The sequence below is a fragment of the Manis pentadactyla genome, chromosome 1 (genome assembly GCF_030020395.1).
Source record: "Manis pentadactyla isolate mManPen7 chromosome 1, mManPen7.hap1, whole genome shotgun sequence".
NCBI lineage: Eukaryota > Metazoa > Chordata > Mammalia > Pholidota > Manidae > Manis > Manis pentadactyla.
In genome coordinates this window covers 157210034-157236782 of record NC_080019.1, presented here as the reverse complement: position 1 = coordinate 157236782, position 26749 = coordinate 157210034, and the positions used below count along the sequence as shown (strand labels likewise).

General features: G+C 38.3%; 2 protein-coding genes across 4 annotated transcripts in view; one reads left to right on the top strand and one right to left on the bottom strand.

The window, feature by feature from the left end:
• FILIP1L (filamin A interacting protein 1 like) overlaps positions 1-15082 on the top strand; it is a 242522-nt gene extending 227440 nt beyond the window's left edge. The window contains exon 5 of the mRNA XM_036916522.2: positions 14876-15082. Coding sequence (XP_036772417.2) covers positions 14876-15067 — 192 coding nt within the window. The 3' untranslated portion in view covers positions 15068-15082. The remainder of the gene's footprint in view (positions 1-14875) is intronic.
• The window catches only part of CMSS1 (cms1 ribosomal small subunit homolog), a 403057-nt gene extending 378551 nt beyond the window's left edge, over positions 1-24506 (bottom strand). Inside the window, exons 1-2 of one of the 3 annotated variants that reach the window (XM_057502097.1) lie at positions 24193-24506; positions 8127-8159 (exon numbers count right to left, since the gene is read on the bottom strand). In XM_057502097.1, the coding sequence (XP_057358080.1) occupies positions 8127-8159; positions 24193-24256 (97 nt within the window). In that variant the 5' untranslated portion in view covers positions 24257-24506. Of the gene's footprint in view, positions 1-8126; positions 8160-23886; positions 24132-24192 lie in introns of those variants that run through there. The other 2 variants (XM_036916528.2, XM_036916530.2) reach the window with 2 other exon arrangements.
• Positions 24507-26749: the final 2243 nt, after the last annotated feature.

Genomic DNA, 26749 nt, shown 5'->3' with positions numbered 1-26749 from the left:
ACAAAACATATATGTCTATATCCAAACCTGGAATCAGCCACTGTGACATATGCTCTTGAACTTGACATATGCTCTGTTTCAAAGCAAAAATTCTGTTCTTCTTTGTTTTTCCTATTTGGCCCTCAAAATAGTTTGGATTACTTAAGGAAGTTACTTTCTACTTTGCTTATAAGTGGGCAACATTCAGAAGCTTACAACTTAAAATCATGCGATTTTTGTTTGTTTCTTAACCTCTCAACAAGCAAATAAAAACCAAAGATAGTTACAAACACAAGTTATAAAAAAGGCACATTTTTAAAAAAGTCATCCAGTATGTTAGTTGAGGGAACTTTCTTCTGGATTACTGTTATGCCATTTGCAAGGTAGGTGAGAAACACTCAGCCAAAGCACCTTAAGAATTCTGATACCAGTTCATAGGACTCTGAGCATGATCCATACTTACGTAGCAAGAAACAACAGCTTTCAGAGGAACATTTTAAATTAAAAATCTGGTCCCCAAGTCAGATTCAAAGAGATGATTTCAGACAAAGTAGCTCATTGCCATTTTCCCTTTTCCAACCTAACAAATGTTAATTTAGTGTGGTCAATTTTATTGCCAGTTACTGATTTTAAACACAATTCATTTAGACACCCAAACTGTGAATATATCTAGAAGTAAAAGGAATCTTTCACAATTATTCTCCTTTTCCCTGCAAAATCAAGTTTATGATAGCAAAGCAAGGATTTGTTGACAGAAACACTTCCATGGTGATGAACCACAACACCAATGCTGTGGGCTTGCATCATCATTAAATAAATTTGGATGAAATCTGAGGCTGGTGATGAATGAGAAAGCTTCTGTTTAAACACATTTATCTTGGGAATCGTCAGTGACCCAACTGTATTATAAAATATATGATGGTATAAATGTTTTTCAAAACTACTTTTCTTTTTAAGTCACCTTGGCTTAGAACTTTAGAAGGAAGTACGTACTTGATTTTACATCTTTCTAAGTAGTTACCGATAATGCTGCTGCATGAGATGTTTTTCTAGACAATAATCAATACAGGGTACATGTAACATTTTGGAGGGTAGTGATGAACTGATCATAAAATTGTAAACAATTAAAGAACAAAGTCTTTCCAGTGTTTCCCATCCTTTGTCACACAATGGCACAAACAGAAAACATGTTTTCATGGCACTGAAGACAATAGATGAAGAGGCAGAGATGACCAGCCAAGGCACTCATGTCACCCACGGGCTCTTCCTGGCTGTCCAGAGTGTTGAAGGCAAGATCCATTCTTAGCTCACTCAAAACTAATGGGGCTCGAGAAGCTCCGGGCTATCCATTAGTACATCCATTTTGTAAGGATTCAATTTCTTATCTTATGTAAGCCAGGGAATTCTCTACAGTAAATGTAGCACCACAAGTCCTGTGCTCCATGATAATAATGCAGAAATTCTTATTTCATCGTTTTCTCTAGACATTAACTATAAATAGGCTTCCCAAGTGATTAACATTACTGGAAGGTTACTGGGCTTTCAAGGAATAAAACCTTTAAAGAGGTTCCTCTATTAGGAGGACTACCTCAGTATCGTAATTCATATCAACATCAAAATTTAGGAACATTGTCATATACCAACATATATAGATTACTAAAAGTAGTACTAATTAAGGCTTATAATAAAGACACCATAATTTCTGAAAAAAAGCAACTTTCCTTTTCTCTAAAATCACACAAAATGACACAGTGTATATTTTTGGCTTTTAATTTCAAAATTAATTTTTTATATCCACATGTACATATGTTTGGGAGGTTACAGAACTTACTCTTTCATTCACATGTAAAGACAGAAGAGCCTTAAAAACTGGAAAACTTTCATACGAGATATGTGAGGATGGATGGTTGTATTCTTGGAAGAAGGTCCATGAGGGGCTCATAGGAGAGAGACTTATTTTATACATATCTGAAAAAATAATGTCTCCCTTTCATTTCATCTCATCTGAAGCCCCACCTTCAGAACCAAGTTTCATTTTACTCAGTCACCCATCTCCTTAACTTTTTGAGTTACAGCACCTATCATAGATTTGAATGATTTTACCACATTTTTCTTTCTTTCAAGAGTAGTGGCAAAACTTTCCCCACAAGGATGCCACTGCTCTCTGGGGCACTGGCAATAGTAAAATCATCACCCTTACCAGAATGAAAATGTATATTACTATAATCTATGTATGCTCAAGATGATGACAGCAATACATATACTGTACTCAGAGGTCGCCACAACTACTTGTCACAATGCCAAGGCATTATGCTTGGGGTCTTTATGACACCCAAAGGATTAAATTAGTTTGCACTGTGATATAGTCATAAAAGGAATATTTTAAGTTCTTAGACTTGTAGCCTAAGGATTTCATGACTGCTATTGACTGAAGTATAACTCCACACACGAACATGTTTTTAGTAGCTTCTTTGATGCTAAAAGTCTTTGCAAAGTAAGTCAGTCTCCTTTAAACTTGTTAGGCAAAGGCAGGGAAAAGGTCTTTAACATTCTAGTTCTATACCTTTGTATTATTGTTAAGTTTTTTCCCTCCAAAATAATCATTTTGGTTTGCGATCCTAAAAGAAAAGATAATCAAGCAAAACACTCTTGCCCGGAACATTAAAATTAGTGTTTCTCAAAGTAAATCCAAGACACATGTTTGAGAATCCCATGATATTCCAAATCCAAAGCTATCAAATCAGAATCTCTGAGGTTAGGGTCCAGGAAGCTGCATTTTTAACAAGTTCCTCTTCTGATCAGTATGCACCCTAAAGGAGGAATACCATTGTTTTATATATTCCACCATTGATAAACATTAGCAAATGTGTTCTATCGTCCCACTCTTTTATCAGAATGAATTATACCTGTCCCAGGAAGTGTGATTATTCCGCCCTCTAGTGGCTGGCATGAAAAATACAAAGCTTTTTCAACATTTCTTTTTATTCGAAAGAAAAGCTCAATAAAAATTACCATTTTATAGGGTGGTGATGTTTCCAGTTTTATAACTTGTAGCAAAGCAGATTCCTGAATCTTTTAACTGCACAGGAACAGGCTCTCTGACACCTACAAGCTCTGTTTCTCCCTCAGATCACAGAATATCATCATAATCCTACAGCATTTCTTGAGAATGATTTAAAACATGTATTAAAGAGAGCAGTTTGGATGAACCAAAACAAGGCACTCCATTCACCTTAGGCCACAGTGTAGCACATGCAAGAAAGACCAAGGAAGATAAGTGGTTCAATAAATCCCCAAACCTTAAACGCATTTAAAATTCATTTCATTTAGATTAAATTCCAAGTCCTTTCCTTCCCAACTAATGGACTCTTCCACTGTGCAAACATAATAGAGCAGTCAATCCCCCAAAGGCAGCTTTTTAGGGTAAGGAATCCTTATGGAGTCCAGCAAGCTAAGTAGCCAATACTTTATCTTTTGGTAATGAATTAACACTGTTCATATGGAAACACATACAAATGTGTGTACATTCCATCAGGATACCAGATTTTACACTTAGAATGGTGCCATACAAATGTACTCTGGGCTAATCTTTGGCACTTCTGTAAGCTATCCTCGGGATAATTTTCTTGTGGTTTCATTTTCAAGTTTCACTTTTTTCTTCACAAAATTATTGGCCAAAAGAAATAAAATTTATCTGAAATTTTTTGGTAATTTTTTTAAAGCCTAAAATTTGTTTTCTTATTTTAATGAGTTCCTTTTTTCCCCACAGCCAAATGGTTTTGTATAGTATTTCTGTAAGGTTACCTATGACAGACTTCTTTTTTTTTTTGCCTCTGGCTTTTGTTTTTTAAAGGCTAGTCAACTTTGGATAATTAACAATGTTTGTAGGCCTTACAAACCTAAAAGGTGGTCTTCTCTGCCATTCTTTAGACCTCTGGAAAGACAGAAAGTGTTTACAAATTGACCTAACACTCTTGTCTCAGTGACATGCACAAATTCTAAGCATGCAGTGTCTCCTCTTCAAAGCACCACAAAGATGCACTCAGTCCACTGATCATGATATACTTAACTGTCTACCTCCTACCCAACACGGGCAATATTATGGAGACAAGAGATTTTACTATCCTTTAATTTCAGCAAGGAAAGGAGAGAAGAAAAAAGAGTATCAGACAACATTTAATCAAGTGACAAAGTAAATTTTGTAGAATAAATTAAAGACTAAGGGGGACTACAGTAGATTAACAAGATTTCATAGAGCAATTGAGACTTGAAACTGTACAAGAAAACTTAGATAAGTGGAGTGATTCGGGGGAGGGAGTACTTGAAGTAGGAATACAGAAAATTTAACAGTTCAAGTCTTTTCCAGTCAGCTATGGCGCTGACTGGAAGTCATTTAATCTCTGTGAAATAAAGACAGCTGGACCTGGTGATCTCTAAGATCACATCTAGTTCTAACTTCCAAAGATTGCCAAATTCTCTCCAAGTCTTACCACTCTCCTTTGTTTTAAATTCCTTTCAGAAATAAAGATGGGCATAAATAAACAAGCCAATTATGTGCATGAGTTTCCTTTCAGAAATTAAATCTCTCCTTCCTCATTTTCCCACTTGTAGGTGTCCTAAGTACTAGATGGGCTCTAAAGATTTGTTTTCTTCTCTAAGAGTCTATGTTAGTATCTTTTAATCTTCACCATATCCCAGCTTTTCTCATTAGAGCAGTTTCTCAACTTCAGGGCTATTAACAGTTTGGGTCCAAAGATTCTTTGTTGCAGAAGGTCCTGTGCCTTGTACGACATTCAGGAGCATTCTTGCCTTCCACCCACTAGATGCCAAGTAGCATCCCCTAACCATGAGGAACAAAAATGTCTCCTGATAGACAAATGTTGTCTGGGGTGCAAAAATCACCCCAGTTGAGAAACACTGCATTAAAGAGAATCAACTAAGTTTATAAGCCAGTTACTCTTTTATATTACTTGGTGTGGGAAAATTTAACAGCTCATTTGAAAACTTCTGCCTGTGTATAGAGGTAAGAATCTTGAATCTGACTAAACTTAAGTCTCAAAGCAAATTAAAAAATCTACCCTGAACAGTTTCACTGCATAAGGATTGTTTCCACTAACTTGACAGATTGACCCTGAGCATGTGCATATTTGAACATTTTAAAAATATCTGTATTAATAGCTTATACCTTAGTCTCTTTCAAAGATACCATATTATAAACTGTAAGTTTCAAAGGAGCTTTCCGCTTCTCACATGCCTTTGGGAGAGATAAAGAGAAGCCTAGACAACCAACCACATTTGCCTTATGGGGGGAAAAATGGGTTTCAGTAGGATTTCTAAGAACTTTAGAGAACTTTTTACTATTTAGACCTTTCTAAAGAGTCCTCCCAAGGAGTTTCAGTTCCCTCTGTATTTGCTTATAACCGCCAGAGGCACAAATATCTTCTCTTAGGATACAAGCTTGCTTCATTTCTTAACAAATCACCTACAAGAACAAACTGACAAATATTTTTGAAGCTCCTAATATTACTCACTGCTGTGCTAGGCAGCTAGGTAACTATAAGATTAGATTTAAGGTGGGAGTTGGGGACTGCCTTAAAAGGTAATTAACAGAGAAAGGATTCTATATATAGTTAAGTACCATAGGAGTTTGGAAGAGGAGCAGGTTACTCTGGGGCAGGGTTGGGGTTAGGTTTCAGACACAGATGAGATTTGAGCAGGGACTGGGAAATAAGGAAGACTAGGATAAAGAGAGGACAACAGATGTTTCAGGGAGGTGCTCACAAGAGCAGAGGTGTGGGAGCAGGTAGGAGAACAGAAAACCAATGTTTAAGAAAATGAGTGTAATGTGACCGAAGTTCAGACAGGTGGGGCAGGGGTAGGGTTCGAGGTCCTGTCAGGCTGTGAAGGGCCTTGAATAAAATGCTAGGGAGCACTCTGTGTCCTCAGAGAAGGCTTCTGGGTGGTGAGATAATGGAGCAAATGAATCCTTTATGCACTGCTATTTCACTTCACAACTACTATAGAAAGTGGGTATCATCACAATTGTAGAGAGAAAAAGATTTTAATTCTGAGAGTTAAGGAAAATTGCTCCATGGCCATTCTGCTGGTATGTAACAGAACTGAGACTTAAACAGAAGCATAACTGCCCCACTCTCTTCCCATGGCAACATACCGAGCTGCTATCTCAGGGCAAGGGGGAAGCATAATAAATTGCATTTGATCCTCTCGGTTACCTACGTGTATAGACAGACTGCCTAACATTACCTCCCTGCATTCTGTCACTACCCAGAACACTCGGAATGCTCCTGTATATACACAGGGCTTTTCTCTTCCTTCTCCCCACTGCTCTTCATGGATAGAATTCTCTTCTCTCATCAAGGTCCCACACTGAAAGGTCTGGCTCGAGTCTCATGTCTTCTATGATCTTTTCTCATAGAAATCTATAATCACCACAGCCAAGAGTGATCCTCCTCCCTTCCAACTCTTCCAGTCTCCCTGAGGCTTCTATTAGGGTAATGGGGTCGAGCCCCACACAAATAGGCCAGCCTAGGGAAGACTAGACAGGAGATGGGAGAAAGCAAAGCCAAAGAGAAGCACAAGTCCTCATGGTCAGGAGACTACTCAGCAATGGAGCTGCAGTCCAAGTACATCTACCCTAGCGCAGGATTCTGTAAGAGAGGCATGAATGCCAGGATGAAGAACAAGCTCGGACAGGCTATCAATATGCACAGAGAGGGAGGGAGGTACCTGGTAGGCCTTAGAAGTGGCTGGACAGAAAAGTATCAGAAGTGAATGAAAAGGAGCCATAGAAAGAGCATCACAACCACACACAACAAAGCTTTTAAGTAGGTGGCCACAGTGACAGTCTTGAAAGTGACGACCTCTAGAAAAGGCAATCAAGGGATCAAGGCCTAGCCACTGTAAAGATAAGCACAACCAACTTAGCCCTGAGGTGGTAAGATTTCTGCCTTTGCAGATGCACAGAAAATCTTCCTAGATGGTATATCTTAATTCAGGGTTTCCATTTCTAAAGCAACATCGTAACTTATAGGCTGGTGATCCCAAAATCACTTAAAAAAAAAAGCATTGTGTATTTTCCCAGTTGAGGTGGAGAAGTGTCAGGGTTCAACCTTATCAGTCCCTAAATTCTGCTTCTGATTCAGGATTAAATAACTTCAAAGCAAGGAAGCATCACAAAGAAAACTGCCATTTTAGAGGAAAGTCTTCAAGTTGGTCTCCAATGTATCTCTCATAACAATTAATTTCATATAAAAATCTGCTTCAATGTAGCTACTCTTCAAACAACACAAAGTAACTCCACAAGAAGGAATTACTATCCTTCACTACTAATGAGTTGGCTGTTTTTTTTCTTCTCTTAAAAAAAAAATTTCCTTTTCAGTTTTTTCTTTCAATGGTGTTCTTGCCTGAATCCACTGTTATCAGTTTTGAGCTTCAGAAAAGTACAGTTTTACAGAAATAGAACAAAAAGCTGCACAGATTCCCAGAGTCCATGTAACATGAGAAACATTTAAACACCTGACAGTCTCTTCAGAGTAACAGTTAGGGTCAATGGGTAGGGACAATGCTGAGAAGGATGACATCTCTCACAGTGACAGATAAAAGCAGTATAATTTTTTAAAATATAAAACGTTTTTTCTGATTATAAGAAAAATAAATATTTTTAATATAATTTTCTGGAAAATATAAATGCTGCTGGGGCCACTGATTTTATCTTCTAAGAAGAGTAATGAGAGGACTTAAGGAGAACAATAGATACTTATTATTATTTTTTTTAGGCCGACCTATCAACTGGCCCTATTCCAGGTTTTCTCAGACTGCCAATGAGGAAGGAAATGCACTTTGGGGGGGCCATCCTGTAATTACTGAATGCCCCCACACCAAAGAGTGGCAGATCCCCATACAGAATGCAAGTTCACATAATCTGTCTGCTCAGCCCAGACACAATGGCTGAGAGGCCAGCCTGGACAGGATTTCCTTTCCCCCAGCTGGCGAATGAGTGCCTGCATAATGGTTGAATCACTGTGTATTGTTTGAGTACTGGGAAGAAATGCCTCCTTAGGGGGCTGCTCTCCAGTAGGACCATTGGCCTTGTAGAGGGGATGTGGTTACATCCAAACAAAACTCACCTCTCAGGCTCTGGGAAAAGGATGTAGAAGTACCTAAGGTGGGATGGGAAAAGAGTGGCAGGTGAGGACAGTCTCAGCCACTTGAATGATATTAACAATTTCTCTATGATGATTCTCAAAGTAAAATCTCCAAATTTCCAATACCTACTGAACAGCTCCAAATGGAAGAAGGTCCAACTATACTTCAAACTTTGCATGTGCCCACACCCTGGTTCACTGTCGTTCTTGGGTTACTTTTTGTTTCATGTCTGATGATGGTCCACCACCTTCCCTGTTGCTCAGGTTCAACATCTGGGAGCCATTCTTCACTTTTCTGTTCATTCCCCAGATGCAGTTAGCCACTCTACCCTGGTATTTCTTTCTCTGCCCTCCCCCTTTTACTTGCTCCAAGTCTAGACCTCAGACAGATGGTTCTGCTAAGATAGTTCATCTACTACATTTAAATTCTCACCTCTGTAATCCAACCTTCACTCACACTGCTAGTGATATTTCTATAACACTGTCCTGATCCTGGCAATTCTCTAGCCCCCATTCCCAAAACAGCACTTACTTATTAGCACTTGTATTACTGAGCGCCCCAAGTACATATCTCCATCTCTTGCTTTGTCTCCCTTTGAAACTCTGGACCACATCCTGCACCCTCACCAGAATACGGCAGTGACCATCCTCCCACGTACCATCAGGCCTCCTTTCCTGTACCTTTGCTCATGCTGTTCCTATGGCTGAAACAGGGCTGCTCTTCTCTTTGTGCATTGTATTGAAATCTTACTCCTACCTCAAGTACCAATTCACCTAGAAAACCTTCCTTATTTTTCATAATCTTCCTCCTGAGTTTTCAAAACATTTCTGTTTGTACCTCTATTATAGCACTTCATTTTGTCTCTTGTCATAATTATTTATTACCCTTTTAGACTATAATCTCTTAAAAGCAAGAATCAGCTATCACTTATTTTTTTAGACTCTTTCTTCAATATTTCTCAAATGCAGTCACAGATCATGTTTATCAGAATCACTTAGGACTGCAGATTTCCACATGCCCAGATCTGTGAAATCTGATGTAGGGAATCTGCATATCAACAATCTGTCTTGGTCATTCTTGGGCTTATAAAGTTTAAGAACCACCATACTCTGTTACTCAGGACTTAAATACTGCTGGTAGTTGGTGCTCAACAAAGGCTCATAAGGCTAACAACATACCTGGTGGCCAAAGCTGGCTTGCATTTGTTCTTTTCATAGAATCACAGAATCTCAGGATCAAAGGACTTTATAGGTAGTATAACTGCTTCACTTTTTGAACAATTAAAAGATTAGGAAATGACAATAAAGAGAAGAAAATAACATGTTATCAGGTGAACTCTAAAAATGAAAGACTCACAACAGCCAGACCAAACAGGATAAGGTGGAAAAAGGATGTATGAAGAGATCCTTTCCCATGCCAGAGGTGGTTAGAAACACAGCCCAGTAATCAGCACTGCCTGGTCAGCTGCCTGGACTCCTGTGCTTAGTAACATGTCTTCAATAGTTAACTGCAGGGGATAACAAGGGATGAAACAGTTAACAAGAAAGGTAAAATAACCAAAGAATATGAGTTATAATTATGATCAGGAAACAGGCATCTTAAGAACATATAAGAAAAAAGACAAAGATAATAACGTTGACATTAGTAACAACACCTGGCATTTTGCATGTGCCAGGGACTTTCTACACAGTATCTCTACTTCCCAAAGAACAAGTGCCAGTAAGTATTCTAAGCCCCAGAGAAGAGTTACAGACAAGGAAACTGAGGTGTGCAGAGGCTAACTGGCTTGTTTGAGGGCACACAGCTAGTTGGTGCCAGAACCAGAATAGAGACCTCCATCTGTTTGGCTCCACAGCCTGAGCTCTAGCCACTAGCCTGTTGTAAAATGTAAGTCTATGAACAATTTTTTAAAATGAAATGGGTGCAAATGAAGAACTGAGAAAGAAGGGGGAAAAGGTATCAAAAAAGAAAAAAAAAGATGAGGTGGAAAACCCAACAGATGAATAAAAAGAAAGGGGATTACCAAGGAAGACAAAGTTCAAGGTTAGTATATTTTATTTTGACATATTATTTCTACATGGGATGCTGTGTATCTGGGCACAAAATGGAAGCAACTGGGTAGGAAGGATTTTTGAAAACTGTATTTTCAGTGCTTATTCTTGGATTGCCTTCACTACTCACAGTGTAATTGCAGAGAGACTGGGAGATGACTAGGTATAACCACAAAGCATGCCATATTATAATATAAATGCATCTATTGTCTCTAAACTTCACCTCTACACTGGACAGCTCTTTAATAACCACAGCACTGTAACTCAAAACCAAATATTCTCTCATAGGATGTTAATGGCAACAAGCTAATGAAACTATAGTTTCCTTTTGAAGGCCCTTTTGCCATATAAGATTATAAAATCTTTAGTAACAAAGTTTTATTGTATAATGAGGAAGTTCTGAAAAAAGTCATGAGAAAAAAAGCTACAGTAGCATATGAAACTCTGGGCTACCTACCAGATTAATTATGTTATTTTTTTTCTTCTTTTCTTCCTTTTTTTTTTTTTTTTTAAAGAAATGAGCACTGGTTTACCAAATAATACCAAAGCCAAAAGGTAACAACATTTCAGAGATATTTTTTCTCCAGTTTAGCATTTCCTCCTTTTTACCACCATGTCCATCATCATTTCTTATGCACTTTCCCCTTGAACAAAAATGAAAATACAAAACACTGTCACTCCAATAACACATGGCCTTGACCAAGTCTTCCACAGCTGGATCCCTGAGGGAGTCAGGCAGTCCAGAACCTGCCCCCTCCTTACACTACCACAAATCAAAATGATCAAAGTCTTTGGGAGTCTTCTTGAGCCTTTAAAACTATAGCTAAAGGTGTAATGAGGGGGCCTGCAGTCCCTGGAGTCAAGAACACTCCTGAGGGAACACTGCTTTCTTACACAACATGTTGCCAATACATCTCTAAAGTTCAAAGCACTTACAAAGTTAATTTTATTCAGAGAAAAAGAAACATCCTGACTCCAGCTGTCTTACTATGATCTGATAACTTCCCCGTATAGGCTGATTTTATTCTAGTATGTTTTCAGATGTTTGCCCTCCATGATAATGTAAAAGAGCACACAGATTAAGTAGAAATTGGGCTACAGAATTAAGACTTCGAATAAAACTGAAACCATTTTCACCTTTCTGTACTTCTGGTCACTAAGGCCACTGTCATCTAATGACTTACTGTAACAGGAATCTTGCACATTGCCCAATTTCTTTTAAGAACCCATCTACCAAATAAGCCAGCATTTTAATAATTTAATGAATGCATTCCACAAATATAGTGCTTTTCTTTGTATTGCTCCTCAGATAAAACCAGTGCCTGTGCCTCACTGAACTTGGCATCCTTCAGACTGTAATCCATTTCAAATCCCAATCTCCATGTTGAACTGAGTTAAACATTTTAAAAAATGAGTTAAACATTTAAAAAAAAATTCTTTTCTTCTATGAATGAGCTTTCCAACTTGCTTAATCTCCCAAAAGACATCTGCTTTCTGATGAAATCCAGGAACCTCCAACTCTGAGTAGAACATTCATTGTGTGGTCTAAAAAGAGCCATGTGTATGGATTACCCTTGCAATATACACTCCAAATTTGGATAAAACCTTCTTGCAGCTATTTGACATAATGTTCTATAAAACTGCTCCAAGAGATGACACATTTTAGAACTCCACATCGCATTTACTGAAACATGTCTAAATATAAAATTCATACAGGGAAAAAAAAAAACGGGAAAACCCACAGCACTATTTTTAAAAGATTTGAGAATGAGGGGTTTCCTTAAAAAAAAATAATCAGCCTTTGCTGCCATCTAGAGGCAAAAACTTTTTAGTGAAACCAGAGTTACCAAGAAAACAAAATTAACTTGCAGCATCAGGGGTGTGGGAACAATGGGAACCCGTTAGGGCAGCTAGCCCTCCCACTGAGCTCCATTCCAAGCTGCACAGTCTTCACCAGCACATATCCACACAGCTTCATGGGAAAAAGCCCCACCAATACTGTGCTCTGTCCTCAGCCGGTTTATTGGACAGATTTTGGTTCTAAATAACCTGTGGTACTCATTAAAAATTCATGTGCCCATACGCCACTCCAAGACAACCCAAGTTAGTATATTCTGAGATGGGATCTGGGCATCTGCAGTGTTTTTAAAAGACCCATAGGTGGTTCTGATGAGCATCTAGGGAACCACTGGGCCATGAAGCCCTGGCTTTTCACAGCATTGAACCTCCCACACCCAGGCAAGCCAGAGTTCCAGATGAAAGAAAACTTAAAGCTTACATCTAAAGGAGATTCAACTATGGCAGTGTTTCTCAAAGTGTGGCAGGCTGATAAACTGCGTTGGATGAATCACCCTCAGAGTTTATTAAACAATGTGGATTCCTGCACACATCTATAGAAAGTGCGTTACAAAATTTAGATATAAGGTCCAGGAATCTATAATTTAAATAGATCCCAACACAGATTTTTGTATACTAAATAGGAGAATCACATCTTGACAAAGTTAAAGGCTATCACAGAAACCTATCTCGGAAAGGCTCTTGTTAATGCCATGTTTACAAGATCAGCCAAACTGCTTTAGTCTGTCACTGATTTCAACTGCAGCTGCTACTGCTCATGGTTTGGATGGTAAGGGTGATGCTCACAGAAACATCCTGATCCTTGAAGTGTCTCTTTGCTTTTTTATCCCTCAATATAAGTTGGTATTGTTTTTTCTAATTGTATATTTATTATTAAAAATGTAGAAAATATAAGAAAAATAAAAAGTACCTATAACTCTACTAACCAGAGTGAACTACTGATAGCACTGGTATATTTTCTCCTAGTATTTTCTCTTCAAACTTACATTGTTCAAGCATGTGTATAGTTTTACATCCTGCTTTTAACATTTTGGAACAAACATTTTCCTCTATGTTCAAAAGCATCATTATTTAAAGATAGCATAATATTTTTATGTGTTACAGTAATTCATTTACTCCATCCTGATCTTAACCTGTAAGATACCTTGCCTGCATCTCTGATTATTTCCAAGAAAAGACTCCTAGCAACAAAATGAATGAGTCACAGGGTGTGAATTTTAGGGATCTTCATACATGCTACCAAACTACTCTCCTAATCATTACTGAGGCTGCCTATCTCATGAAACCCTTACTGGGAACTGAATTTAATTTAAATTTTTTAAAAAGCTCTATCTATTTGAGAGCTAAAAACGTTGAGTCAGCATTTCAGCACTGACAATGAGACTATGAGGACAGACTGAAAAGTAGGATAAGGTTTAAATAAGGAGGAGACTGATATCTGAGTACCAACATCCCATTTGCCATGGTTAGTGTAAGTACAAGAGTACTCACAATCAGTAAGAACACTACAGTCCAAAACCTCTTCTAACACCTATGCATAAAAAAGACTGACTACATGTACAAAAGAAAGCATACTCCCCATATAGCTTATCCTTAACTGAAGGACTCATATTTTTAGCCAACTCTGTAGTGTTCATTTGAAAATCTAAATATGGTTGCTATAAAAGTCAGGGAGCATTTTAAATAAGTGAATGTTTACATAAAGGGATAAAGGGACTTCACTCTATCAATACAGTAAGTGGAAACAAATTTCTATAGAATGAAAAACAATACAAGAAGGGTTCCCATAAACACAGTACTAGAAATCTGATGAAAACTACAATGCATTTTTTAAAGACATATTTTTTAGCTCATAGCAACAAAAGGATAATGCAACCACAGAGGGGAAAATCATGATCAGCAGCAGCAGCAGCAGCTATACATTATAATGGGAGAACTACACTTTGCTGAGATCTCCCATCTCTTTGCCAACAAGTGTTCTCATTCAAGAGTACCTTTCCTTAATAAATGAAAGCAAGAGTAATAGTTCTAGGTAAACAAGAACTTAATCAAGCCTTCAATCTTTTCACACTCCACAACCTACTCTCCCAGTTCAGAACACTGTAAGTCTCCCTTCACCACCCATGTTAACAATGCATATTAATACAATTCTGCCTCCACGATGTGTCTCCCTTCAACCTGTCCTTCCTATTCCCTGTCCCCCACCCCACACACAGTCTATAGAATCAGAAACAATTTTTCCTATCTAGCCCCAGCCTACATTCCCATTTCTCCTCTACAATACAACTTAATTTGAAGTCACTACTTTTCTCAACTGTGTCCAATTTCCTACCTCATGGACACTGCTAAAGTATTTCTTTATTCTAGAATGCCCTTCCATTCCTGCTATTAAAAACCCTCAAAATTTTGGAGGCCCAAGCCAAATGCTACTTTCTTTATCAATCCCTATTAGATCCCTCAGTTGAAATTAACCTTTCTCTGGTAATCTCATGACCCTCTGAGATTAATTTGGGACACTACTCTTGTTTATCTCCCACTATACTAACAATTGCCAAAAAGCAAGAAACATAAGCTATTTATCTCTGTATCTAATACTATCTGCTGTTTAGGGTCTTGCACACAACACATGGTCAACACATGTTGGAAGAATTGCTTTTTTGAAATTTTTATCTTCAACCTGATAACCTTTAATCTGATGTATCTCCATAACCTAGTACTTTCAAAGAAGCCAGATCCTCCAAGTTCACTCTATGTCCTGAACAATGTCTGCTTCTCCACCGACTGTACCATTAATTACTTTCTGTTCTTCTGTTTAATTCAAGATCAAGGATGTATGCAAGCAGAGAATCCCAACACGGATCCCTAAATCAAAATCTACAGCTACCACTAAGCTTTCCCCTAAAGCTCCCCCAGGGCCTATCGATAAGCCTATTTACCACCCTGGCTGTGGGAAGCTACACATCATAAGGACTGTCACCTCTAACACTTTCCTCCACATGGGAGGGAAAAGGTAAGTCATACCAGTACACTGCCTGCATACAGAAATATCTGGAAAGCTGATATTATCAGTGCAGAAGGCCTAAGAAGAGCTCTCTCTCCAGGAAATGGTGAAGCAGCAGAATGACAGATGGTTCCTTCATAAGTTGCCAGACATGAAAGAGCAGTGCATCTACAATTATTCTACCTGTTTACGTGCATATACTTATACACACAATCACAGGCCCAAACACACACCTCAAATCCTCCCAATTCCTCATCCTACTGGAATCCAACGCACAACTGGACTATCATTAGCCTGGGATAGAACTGAATTCATTAAAACAGTTCAAGTTTTCTGGTGAACTCAGAAGTAACCCTTCATTCCACAGAACTTAACTGAATACTTTACTGAATCATAGTTTGCTAAGAAGATGTGCTAGTGAGAATGCCTAATCTGCTTCAATAAAGTCAGATTATTTCCATCAAAATGACAGGACAATTAATCACATCTCTTCCCTGAATCAACCATATAAAAAAAATCAGTCGATTCAACAAAAACTTGGGATTAGGAAACTCAAATTCCAATCCTAGCTTTTCACTTGTTTGACACTGAACTTAATTTTCATCAGTCTAGGCCTCAAGTTTCTCATATGTACAACAGGAACACTGAATAATTCTTGAGGTCCCTTTCAGTTCTGATAAACCAAAAGTATGTCCAACTACAGAGTGCTGAATTCAACCAGTCACCTCCAAGGCAGGACTTGGATCCCTGGAAGTAAGCTAAAATAATTATTTTCATCACACTAAAAGCTCTCTGACTGAATTAAGAGAAAGGTGTGTCTGTAATTCAGTGTGGACAGAGAAACACAATGATGTTTTAAGACAAATACAGCATTTTTGACATGGGACATAGGTATATTAGACAAAGCTTCAGTCAGGAAAAAAAAAATCCATGACGAGCATGACCCAACATTCTTTGTGATCCTGTACCAAGAACTGGAGGCCTGATCTTTGAAGAAATCCTCATGGCTAAGGACAGTGCTTTAGCCAGCTACCCTGGGATGGAGACAGCAGAGCAGGAGCAAAGGAAGGACCAGTCTTCACCCTCATCTAGCCACGTCTGTTTCAGCACACTGATGTCACTATACAAATATTCCTGGGCCCACTCCAATTTCAAGAAGGAGGAAAAGGAGCTGGAAGCCAAAGAGAGGGACAATGTGCAGCAGTCCCAGCAGGCATGTGGAGGAGGAGAAGGTGGGGAGGTTGGGTAAATTAAAGGTCTGAAGTGGAAAAGTCTAAGTTAAAGGAGAGCTGTAAAAGAACAGTGGAAGGAAGTGGACTACAAAAGAAAGTGATTAAACTTTGACACAAACATAATACAAGAGACAGTTCAGAATGAAGTACAGGGCAGTAGCAGGTGGCTGGCGCAGTGAGAAAATGTAGCGTGCTTAGGGCTGTGCCTGACATAGGCAGGTAATGTTAAGAGAACAGAGGATGACTGAATGAGGTAGATAAGGACCATTCAGTCAAGACATTAAGTGAAATAATGTGCTAAGAGATAGCAATGGACAGGGTCAGGAAAAGTAGTTATGCCAAGTGACATTCACCATGGTTAATTATGCGAACAGAAAAGAAAACACTGGAGCTCCTACAGTGAAAAACAGACTGAAAAGAAGCATAAAACAGGAAAACAAGCACCAACAATACTCCCACAAAAACAAAATACCTGGGAACATTTTACCTTAAAGAGGAACACAAAATTTGTATGTTGGAGATTTCAAAATTGGTTTCACCTATGTCAGGAGACTCTAAAGTACATTCTCAAGCCAAGATGGCATAGTTCAAGAGCAAACAAGAAAATGGGGACAAGATACTGTACAAAGTATTAAAAAAAAACAGTAGGAATATAGTGACACTTCTATGGCAAGCAGCAGAAACCTATTTTTAAATGGTAATAAATTCTAATCCCATTAAGACAAAAGCCTTTAAAATAACAAAGTCTATTTTAACAACAGGATAAACAACCAAAAACTATGCTTCCTTTAAAGCAATACGTACTACAATAAAAAATGCATAAAAAGCTTAGAACAGGGAATACTATTTGGAGTTCAAGTGTTTGACCTACAACACAACCGAAACATAAAGAATCCTGCCTCTTGAGCATAATCCTGTTTCTGCAGAAATGTGGCCCCTCTGAAGCACCATGAAAATAAAAGAAACTATCCTAATTAAATCCAGAGTGACTTTATTGATTTTTTTTAAAAAGCAGCAGGTAAAAATCCAAGTGAATGAAAACAAATCCACTTCAAAAAAATATTTTAATAACCTGATACTTCTATGCTGGAGTCTTTCCTCAACCCTTCATTCACTTAGCTTCAATGATTTTTGTCATTTTGGGGGATAAAGTATTTGATTTTAATAGGAATGTGAGTGATCTAATATACAACTGATAATTATGGACTGAGTAATGGAGTAACTGATGTAAAACTGCACAACTTTCTCTGGGGTATGTTTCAAATTCCTGCTGTTAGGGACATGTAACATACAACTCGTGGTCTGACACTGAGTCTGGGACAGGGGTCTGCAAATTGCAGTCTGAAGCCCACATTCAGCCCACCATCTGTTTTTGTAAGGCCTGCAAGCTCAGACTGTTTTTATATTTTTAAGTTGCAGAAAAAAAATCAAAAGAAGTATGCTTTATGAGATGTGAAAATTACATGAAGTTCAAATTTCACTGCCCATAGATAAAGTTTTATTGGAACAGAGCCACACTCACTTGCTCACAGATTGTTTTTGACTGCTTTTATGCTACAGTGGCTGTGTTGAGTAGTGATTGCAACTAGACAGCAAAACCTAAAATATTTACTATCTGGCCTTTTACAAAAAAGTTTGCTGACCTCTGGCCTAGTGTGAACTATACTAACAAGGAACCAGAAACAAGAGCTTAAGAAGAACTTAATCAACTAATTCTGAAAAGCAATACTAGCAATTTAAGAATTCAATTAAGAATTGCAGACTGCTGATGAAAATAGGTAAACTATATTCAAGCTGTTTGTGATATATTTAGTAAAATATATAATTTCATGAATACACTAGTATTCAACTAAGGACATCAGATAAGAACGGGTCAAAGGATTTCTGCCACAAAATAATGTAATGGATCACTGTTGGATATGAGGGGGGAAATGGAAGTATTTCTGGGCCTTCCAAATTCCTGGTATCTTTCAAGAGATTAATAACATTTAGCAAAACTGTAGCAGAACTACTGTGCAAGTTATTAAAAGAAAGATGTGTAAATTTGTAACCTTAAACATTCATAGTTATTTCCAAGAACCACTTGTTTAATTATTTGTAAGAATCATGGCGATTGTATACAGTAAAAATAGCCCATGAAGGTTGTGTTTGGGCCCACTTGTTACACAGTCCTCAAGTACTGAATAATAACTAATAACAGTGTTCTCTCTCTTCTGTTTCCTTCCCCTAGCCTTTAAAAATTTATCCTGCCCCTGTTTTTGGTCCTTGAACATCTCTCTTAAAACACTGCTTGCATTTTGACTGAACTACATAGATGTATAAATCCCACAATGTAAGCAGAATATGTTTTTTCCCTCTAACTTCATTACAGTGTCTAAAATAGGGCCAAGTATGAGAACTCAATAAATGATTTTGAAAAAGATCTGCCCTGAAGTTGACCTTCTTTGTGCATCATGAACATCTACTGTTAATATTCCAAGTCTGAATTTTCTATGTAGACGTAATGCTTTACAACATTTACCATACACGGCTGCCTATAGGTAAAATTAAAACTGTAAAGACCTAACTCCAGTTTGAGAAAAAGAAAAAAAGAGCCAAAAACCAATTATTCAGGTTTAAAAGATCCAAGGGGTTACCCTATTTCATCATCTCCAGAAGGAATTCTGAATAGATAAAGCAATGTGATGTGAAGGAGGTAGTATAAAATATTACAACAAAAAAAATTTACAATGCTCATTTCAGCAGTCTCAAACAAAATGAGCAATCACATTGATTCTAGGTGACAAAAACTGTCACCAGTAGGAATTATTGGCTCATTTACAAAAGCAAAAGTCTGTCGTCCCCTTTCAAGACATAATTTATAAAACTAAATCCGAATACTGTTAGAATACGTCAGGGGACACAGTAGTACAATTAGGACTTCTAACGTATTTTTAAAAAGAGAAAGGCAGCATCTCCAAACCTTTCAAAAGCCTGGGCAGGATTTTGAGAATTTTTACAGAGGACCAAGTTGTTTTAGATGTGGAACTCTTATGTCAAAGTCTCAGAAATGTGGCTATGAAATATTAACAGTTAACTACTTAAGGAACAAAGTCTAAACGAGGGCCTTCTAAGTACCCAGATACTACTACTCTAGGCCCTGAGGATACAACAAAGAATGAGATAAACAAATCCCTGCTCACATGGAGCTTTACATTTCAGTGTGGTGAGACTAATAATCTTAACAAGGAGAATAACATTGATGCTAATGTTCTCCTGCATAATGTGAAAATATAATAGGACAACCAGATAGCCGCTCTAGACTGGAACTCCCTTTTTGGTGATGTCTGAATGGAGGTCTTAATGTTAAGAGAAGAATAACCCCCATCTGAAATTCAAAAGGACAGCCCAGAAAGGAAAAGGAACAGTTATTGCAAAGGGCTAAGACCAGATGAGGTTGGCCTGTTGAGGTACAGAATGAAGGCTGGCGTGGCTGGGACAACATAAACTAGAGCAGAGTAAGTAGTAGAAGATCTGAGAGATACCAGCTATGGCAAATAATCTAGGATTTTTTTCCTGGCATCATGGGGAAGCCATTTATGGTCTAATACAGACATGTGACCTGATCACTCTGGCTGTTGAGTGAAGAATAGTCCATAGAGGGACAAGATATAAACTGGAAGCCTTATTAAGAGTTCACTGCAGTGGTTAAGGCAAATAAGGATGGAGATAACAAAGAAGAAAAATGAGAAAAAATTTTCAGGTAAGTTTTGGAGGTAGAGACAAGACTTGATGGATCAGGAGTGAGGGGTGAAGGAAATAAATGAATATATCAGGCTATTCTCAGGCCTTTATTGTGAAATTGGGTAGCTGGTGAGGGAAGGCAGGTTTGGGCGATAATTCAGTATTTGGGTCTCATTTGCAATTGACATTCCTATTAAATAAGTAAGACGTCAAGAAAATAGCCAGGTGTGTGAGCCTTGAGCTCCAGGATCAAGTTTGAATTCCTGGCAGAGACTGTTCTCAAAGCCCAATGGTATAACCTACTTATTTGTATCTCCAAGTTATCAATGTTCTTTAGAAGAGTAAGCTTTGGGATACTAAGGTTTAATAGACACACTCTAATAACAATGATATATACAAACAAAATGATTTATAAACTATAAGCCTCTTTAAATTGATAAAGAATTGTTACTTTAGATATAAAATCCTTACCATTGATAATGAGGATAATTATCTATGAGAAATTAAAGTGCACACAAGACTGATTTCAGATTTCCTGCCTATGAATCAGTCTCCCTTACTTACCTACTGAATAACACTGGCTGAATCACTTAACCACTTAATGCCTCCATTTCTTCATCTATAAAAATGGGGATAACAATAACTAGTCATGGTGCACTTGGGAATATTAAATGAGCAAGTACACATAAAACAATCAAAACGGGACATGGCACACAGTAACACTCAAAAAATTCAAGTTAGTATTATTATCTGTAGTCTCCTTACACTGTGCAGAGAAGTATCTTCACACTTCAGTTTTCTAGTTAGATGCTTGATAGGAGACGGACATATGAAAAACCCTCCTCAAAAAGAGTACAGGCTAAGAGTTTTGCAGACTGCTAAAAACATCCTCTTTAAAAGTAAACTATGTTTACTGAATCTCTAGCACTGACTCAACCTGGAAGCTCCAGGCTCATATTATATCAGCTGCCTACTGGACACTCTAGTAATTTAATAGGCATATTATTGAATTATATGCATAGGCATATTATTGGAATAAAAAGGGAAAAAAATCATTGTTCTCTCTTCAGAAGTGAATGATGAAGGGACCAACTTCAACTGCAGAAACTCAGCTCTGCTAAATAAGTCACAAAGTCCATGCAGCTTCATACTTAGAAGGTGTCCAGTTTGGTAAACTACATGAAATCTCAGGCATCATACCTGCTCACTTTAGCATTAATGTTTTGCAACCATGATTCTACTGCATGTATTGTTTACTATAAATCACTTCAAATAATTTCTAAGGTAGGCAGGGAATGAAGAAACAAGTGAAATGAAATGAAACAAAGTATTAGATGCCATTAGACAACTCCTAGGCTTTGTTGCCTTAGGGAGACTGGGCTTCACATTCTTCAGCAGAGGCAACTCTCAGCTGTCTTCCTCTGGGCCATGATTCCAATTACTACCAATGATGTCACCAGATGTCATAGAGCAACCAGACATTCCATGTAGACCAGGACATCCCCTGCAAAATTTTAAAAGCACAGCTGTCCACTCTCAAATAAAAGTGTCTGTATTGGATGAGAAATTATATGTGTACCTGTGTGGATCACCAAGAGATCTGTAGAATCTAGCATGCATGCATTCATTCATTAAGGTAATAGCTGCCAAACCCAAGCTAAGTGCCAGGTCCCATGCTGGGCTCCAGTACAGTTCAGGATTCTAGTCCAAAAATGACAGGTCTTGAAGAATATTAAGAAGTATGCAAAAAGGGTCATCTGTAGATCAAGAGCTTCATTAAGAGTTTCTGAGTTATATACAACATTAAAGAAGACCATGAGAGCAGCAACAACATAGTACATTTCTTTAGACAATAAACAGATTGCTGGATGCATTAGACAGGTGCTATATACCATGTGTACCAGTGTTTGGGTATGTGTGTGTTTGTATAGTTTGTTCTTAGAAAACATGAACAAGAATTCATGACCATGAATGTTAGTCCTTTGTTGTAGATACAGATTCTGAATAAATGACTAAAATGCTTCATCATCTTGCCACCATAAGTGTGAACTTGTTAACAGGTGATATTTACTTTTATAGGTAAACAGCATAGCCCACAACAGGAATAAAGGTATCATTAATTTTCCCTTTCTCTGACTTAAGGCATTTGTCCTTTGAATTTCAAAACAAAATGTAATTCACACATTTTAGGCTGATCTTTCCCCATTGATAAAGGTAGAATCAGGAAATATGAACTGGTTCGGCTCTGAGTCCTTCAGAATTAGAAATGCTATACAAATTAGACAAATCACCAGTAAATAACCAATCAAGCAGAGCTCAAGGAAGCTTATACACTCACTTATAAGCAGTTAACAAAGCAGAGGCCCCTGATTAACTAAATGTTAGCAACTTTCAAAACAGTCTTACAGCTAGAAGGAACCTAAGAAGTAAGGTGACTCTGAGGACGCCAACATAATTATCCTGATGGCAACTCAGATGAAGGAGGCTGTAGCACTTTAAAGTTCTAACTAAATTCCACGTTTAGAACTGTTGGTAAAACCCTTAAAAAGATGACAGTAAGGACCCCTCATTTTACAGATCATGATACTGAGGCTCAGAGAAGCCATATGGTAATAGTGGAAAACTGAAAGCCACACTTGACTAATCTCTTCCTAGATCTCTTCCTTGTGGTGTGTTCCTAAAAACATTACTTTTCAGTTTCTCATCTATAAAAATTAAGGTAACATTTACCTATGTTATGCAGATTAAATGAATTCATATTTATGAAAACATCTGGCACATAATAGATGCTCAATGTGTTAATCTCCTTCCTTTCAAAGAGTGACTAACTTGAGAGACACATAATTGGTGAGGGGCAAGAGAAGGACTAGAAAGAAGGAAGACCTAGGCTCTTTCACCACTCAGAAGAAATTCATTTATTAAATGGCCTATATCCTTGAATCAGCCTATAAAATATAGCTTTTAACACCTTAGTGGAGGGGAGGAGAGGTTAGTAAAGTAAATGTAGAACACCACAGCCCCCAAGGAAAGGTATTTGTGCCTTCAAGCACAGAGATACATTTGTTAGAAACAAAGATGCAAATGAGTCAGGAAGTCTAAAGGAGGAAGTATTATATTGGCTACCTTTCAAAAAACAACTGCTCAATTTGCACCTGAAGCCTGCCCTGCTGGAAGTGCTGTAGCAGAATTTAGTTGTTTTTAATGAGTATTTCACAACTCACATTTCAAGTTTAGTATTTGCAGCAAATATGTATCAAGTGTCAATCATGTGCAGGGTCCTGTGGTCTATACAGACATGAATCAAACTTTGGCTTTATCTTAAAGTCTTAGAATCTAGTAGAGAAATGAGGCAGACTTTGAATGGTGACCTAATTGTACATTAAGCCTTATGGGACTTGAAAAGTTCAAGGTAAGCCTTTGGTGATGGGTCATTTAATGCTATCTACTCAAGGATAAACGTCCACTGCGTTGGCATCAGGTACGCATAGCACAATGCACGGTTTGAACTGTTAACTGAATTTTAGCCTTGCCTCTGATATCAACCAGCTATGGTAACTCCTCAGATTACTTGTTATCTTTAACTCATGCGCATCATCTGAAAAATGGGTGAATTCAAAGGGACTATCGCTAGGCCTCCTTTAGTCTCTTAATAGTCCAAATTACATGACAATGATGAGAGCGAGAAAAACTATATATTTACAGCGCACATATTATGTGGCAAGCACTCTGTGGTAAAGCGCATCACTTATAATATCTTCATTTAATCTTCACAATAATCTATGAATTACTGTCTTTATTTTACAGATGAGAAAAAGGAGAAAAGGTCTTAGAGACTGCGATTTGAACGCAGGCAGTCTGAGTCAAATACAGGAGTTACCTTGAACCACTATGCCCACACTCCCCATCTTCATGGAATCTGCCTTAGCCCTTAAGAAATAAGGAAACGAAAAACAGAGCGTGGAAAAGGGTCCTTTCCTGACTGGCGGGCGCGGTTGAGTTCATGTCACATTGGGTCCGTTTCACGTGTTCTAAGTCTCTGGCACCACCTGCAACGCGATGCTCGCACAGCGGCGCGCACCACTGCGGGACCGAAGGCGGAGACGGCCGGGGCGGGACCGGGCGGAGGCGCATGGAAGGGTTAGCGGGCGAGAAGGCCCCGCAGGAGCGCGGACAGAGTGGGTACCTGGGCTGCTGGCTGCTTCTGCGGGCTGGTTCGCCCACCACTCGTCTCCAAGATCGTCTGCCATCTCCACGCGGGACTCGACGTAGGCGGAGCACAGGGAAGCGCGAGCGGCGGATCGTACTCTGCCTCCCAGCGCCTCAGCCGGCTTTGGCAGCACGCGGACCTCTCTCTAGACACGGTCGCCCCACCCCGCAGCGATGACGACACAATCGCCCCGCCTCCCCGGCCGCCGTGCGCGACTCCTCGCAGTTTCCACACACTTGCTGGTGGGCATGATCGTCAGGAGACTCGAAATAAAAACTCAGAAAAGCATAAAGAAAAGAAGACGCATAAACAAAAAATACTATCGTATTTTAAAATAAATTATTTTGAAACATTTTGTTTAGTTTAGTCCCCTCCCCCCCCACACACACATCCCCGAAAAGATATTGACGAAAGTATGAAACAGGATACTAAGACAATTTCCTCTGTTGGGTTTGAAGAACCGGCACCGCGGGAGAAGACCCGAGCACGCGGGTGTGTTTTCGTTCGTGTGGTCCTGTTTGGGCGTCCCTGTATTCATTTAATTTGCTCTTAGAAAACATGCACAAGAACTCATGACCATGAATGTTGTCCCCTTGTTGTAGATGGTACTGCTATTTTTATGTGGTATGAGTACTGAAAATGATTGGTCCGGAAGGGCTCGTTCAGGGAAAGACCTAAGTGGTCCGCCGAGTTGAGTCCACTCCGCGACAACCCCTTCGGTTATGTTATTCCCCGTTTAGTGATACTAAGTGGGAGGGAGTGCATTGCTGCTTAACAATAGGTAAGAGATATAGATACAATGTTTCTTGTCTCACCCCCAAGATAAAGTGGTAGAAATAAAGTAGGCTCTGAGTTATGAGGCCTGTTCTAAGAGTTGACGGTATTTTTCAGGACAGTCTTCGTACACAAGAGGTAAAAACATACAAAGATGTATTAAATACACACAATATGCCTGGCACTGCACTTGGGTTAGTGGTTTAAAGATGAATAGGATACGATCCTGCTTTCCCGATGTCACCAACTAGAGTAGAGGAGCTGGAACTTGGCTAGAGTAAAGGTCTGAAGTAATGCTAGGATACATCCTTGGAAATGACAAGGACAGAGAATCTTAATCTTTTGAGGGTAGGATTAGCCATAAATGAAAAATTAACCTTAATCTGCCCAGATAATAGGTGGCTTATAAATGCACAAGTGATTGGATTTGTATCAGTATGCCTTAAAAGTCCTGAAAGGGGAGATTTTAGGTATAAATGTGGTAAATGTAAAATCATTTATAATCATCAAAAGTAGTGTATCTTTCATGAGGCAATGTAGATGACAGAAGATTTTGATGGTTGACAGATCATTGAAAAGGAAAGTTAAGTAAGAAATACCGGAGTGAGAAAGGAATGCCATGACTAATAAACATATGAAAAGATGTCTGCTTGATTAGTTATCTGTGAAATACAAAAAAGACTGCAATGAGATACTGTTTTTCACCCAAACTGGTAAAATTAAGAAGTCTGAAATTACCAAATTCTGGAGAGTATGTGCAACATTGGGAATTCTCACACATTACTTTTGTGAGTGTAAATTGGTATAACCACTTGGAAAAACAATTTGACATAAAGATGAACTATACACCTTATGATCCACTGATTTCCACTCCTAAATATACACACTTTGGAAACTCTTGCATGTGTGTACCAGGAAATTATAGAAGAGTATTCATAGCAGCACCGTTAATAATAGCAAAAAAGTGGAAACAAATCAAATATGTTGTCTAAGGGAAAATGGATGACTAAATTATAGTGGAGAATGAACACACATAAAAACATGGATGTATTTTGGAAACATAATGATGAGTTTAATAAAGCCCAGTTTCAGATGCTATTTTATAAAGTTCAAATACAAGAAAAACCAAAAATTGTTTTAGACCAAAAAACATATGTGATTTTTAAGATAAGCACAAAATTCAGAGTATGGGTTGGTAGGGGAAGGGAGAGGCCAGAAGATATGATTTGAAAGGAGAACAATGGTAAATGTAAATTATTAGCAAAGGCCTGTTTTAGGTAGAGTGGAGAGTTCACAGAGGTGCATTAAATTATTATGCTTTATAACTTATAGGTGTGTTACATTTATTTTCATGGTATCAAATAATATTTGTATATTTATATATATTGTTTATGTAATTTAAAAGATAAGGGAAAAAATCTACTTATACAAATAAGACATTTTCAGTAGAGTGAAATTAGGTGCTATTTGTTAAGAACTCACTAAGAATTCCAATTAATGACCCAGCATCTCAAATGACACTCAGTGATGCTACTGCCTTTCCCATATGAGTCCACTTTCCCTCTGTCCCTGATCTTATCCCAGGATCCATCTTCCTCTTGTGTCCTGGGTCCCAACCCCTTCCACCTTTTCCTTACTTCCTCTGCTTTAGTAAGTGGCTGGTTACCTTCTTACCTGATTCATCAGTAAATCTGGTGAGATCTATCTCTAAAATATATCCCAAACCTAACCATTTAACCATCTTTCTTATCACTTCCAT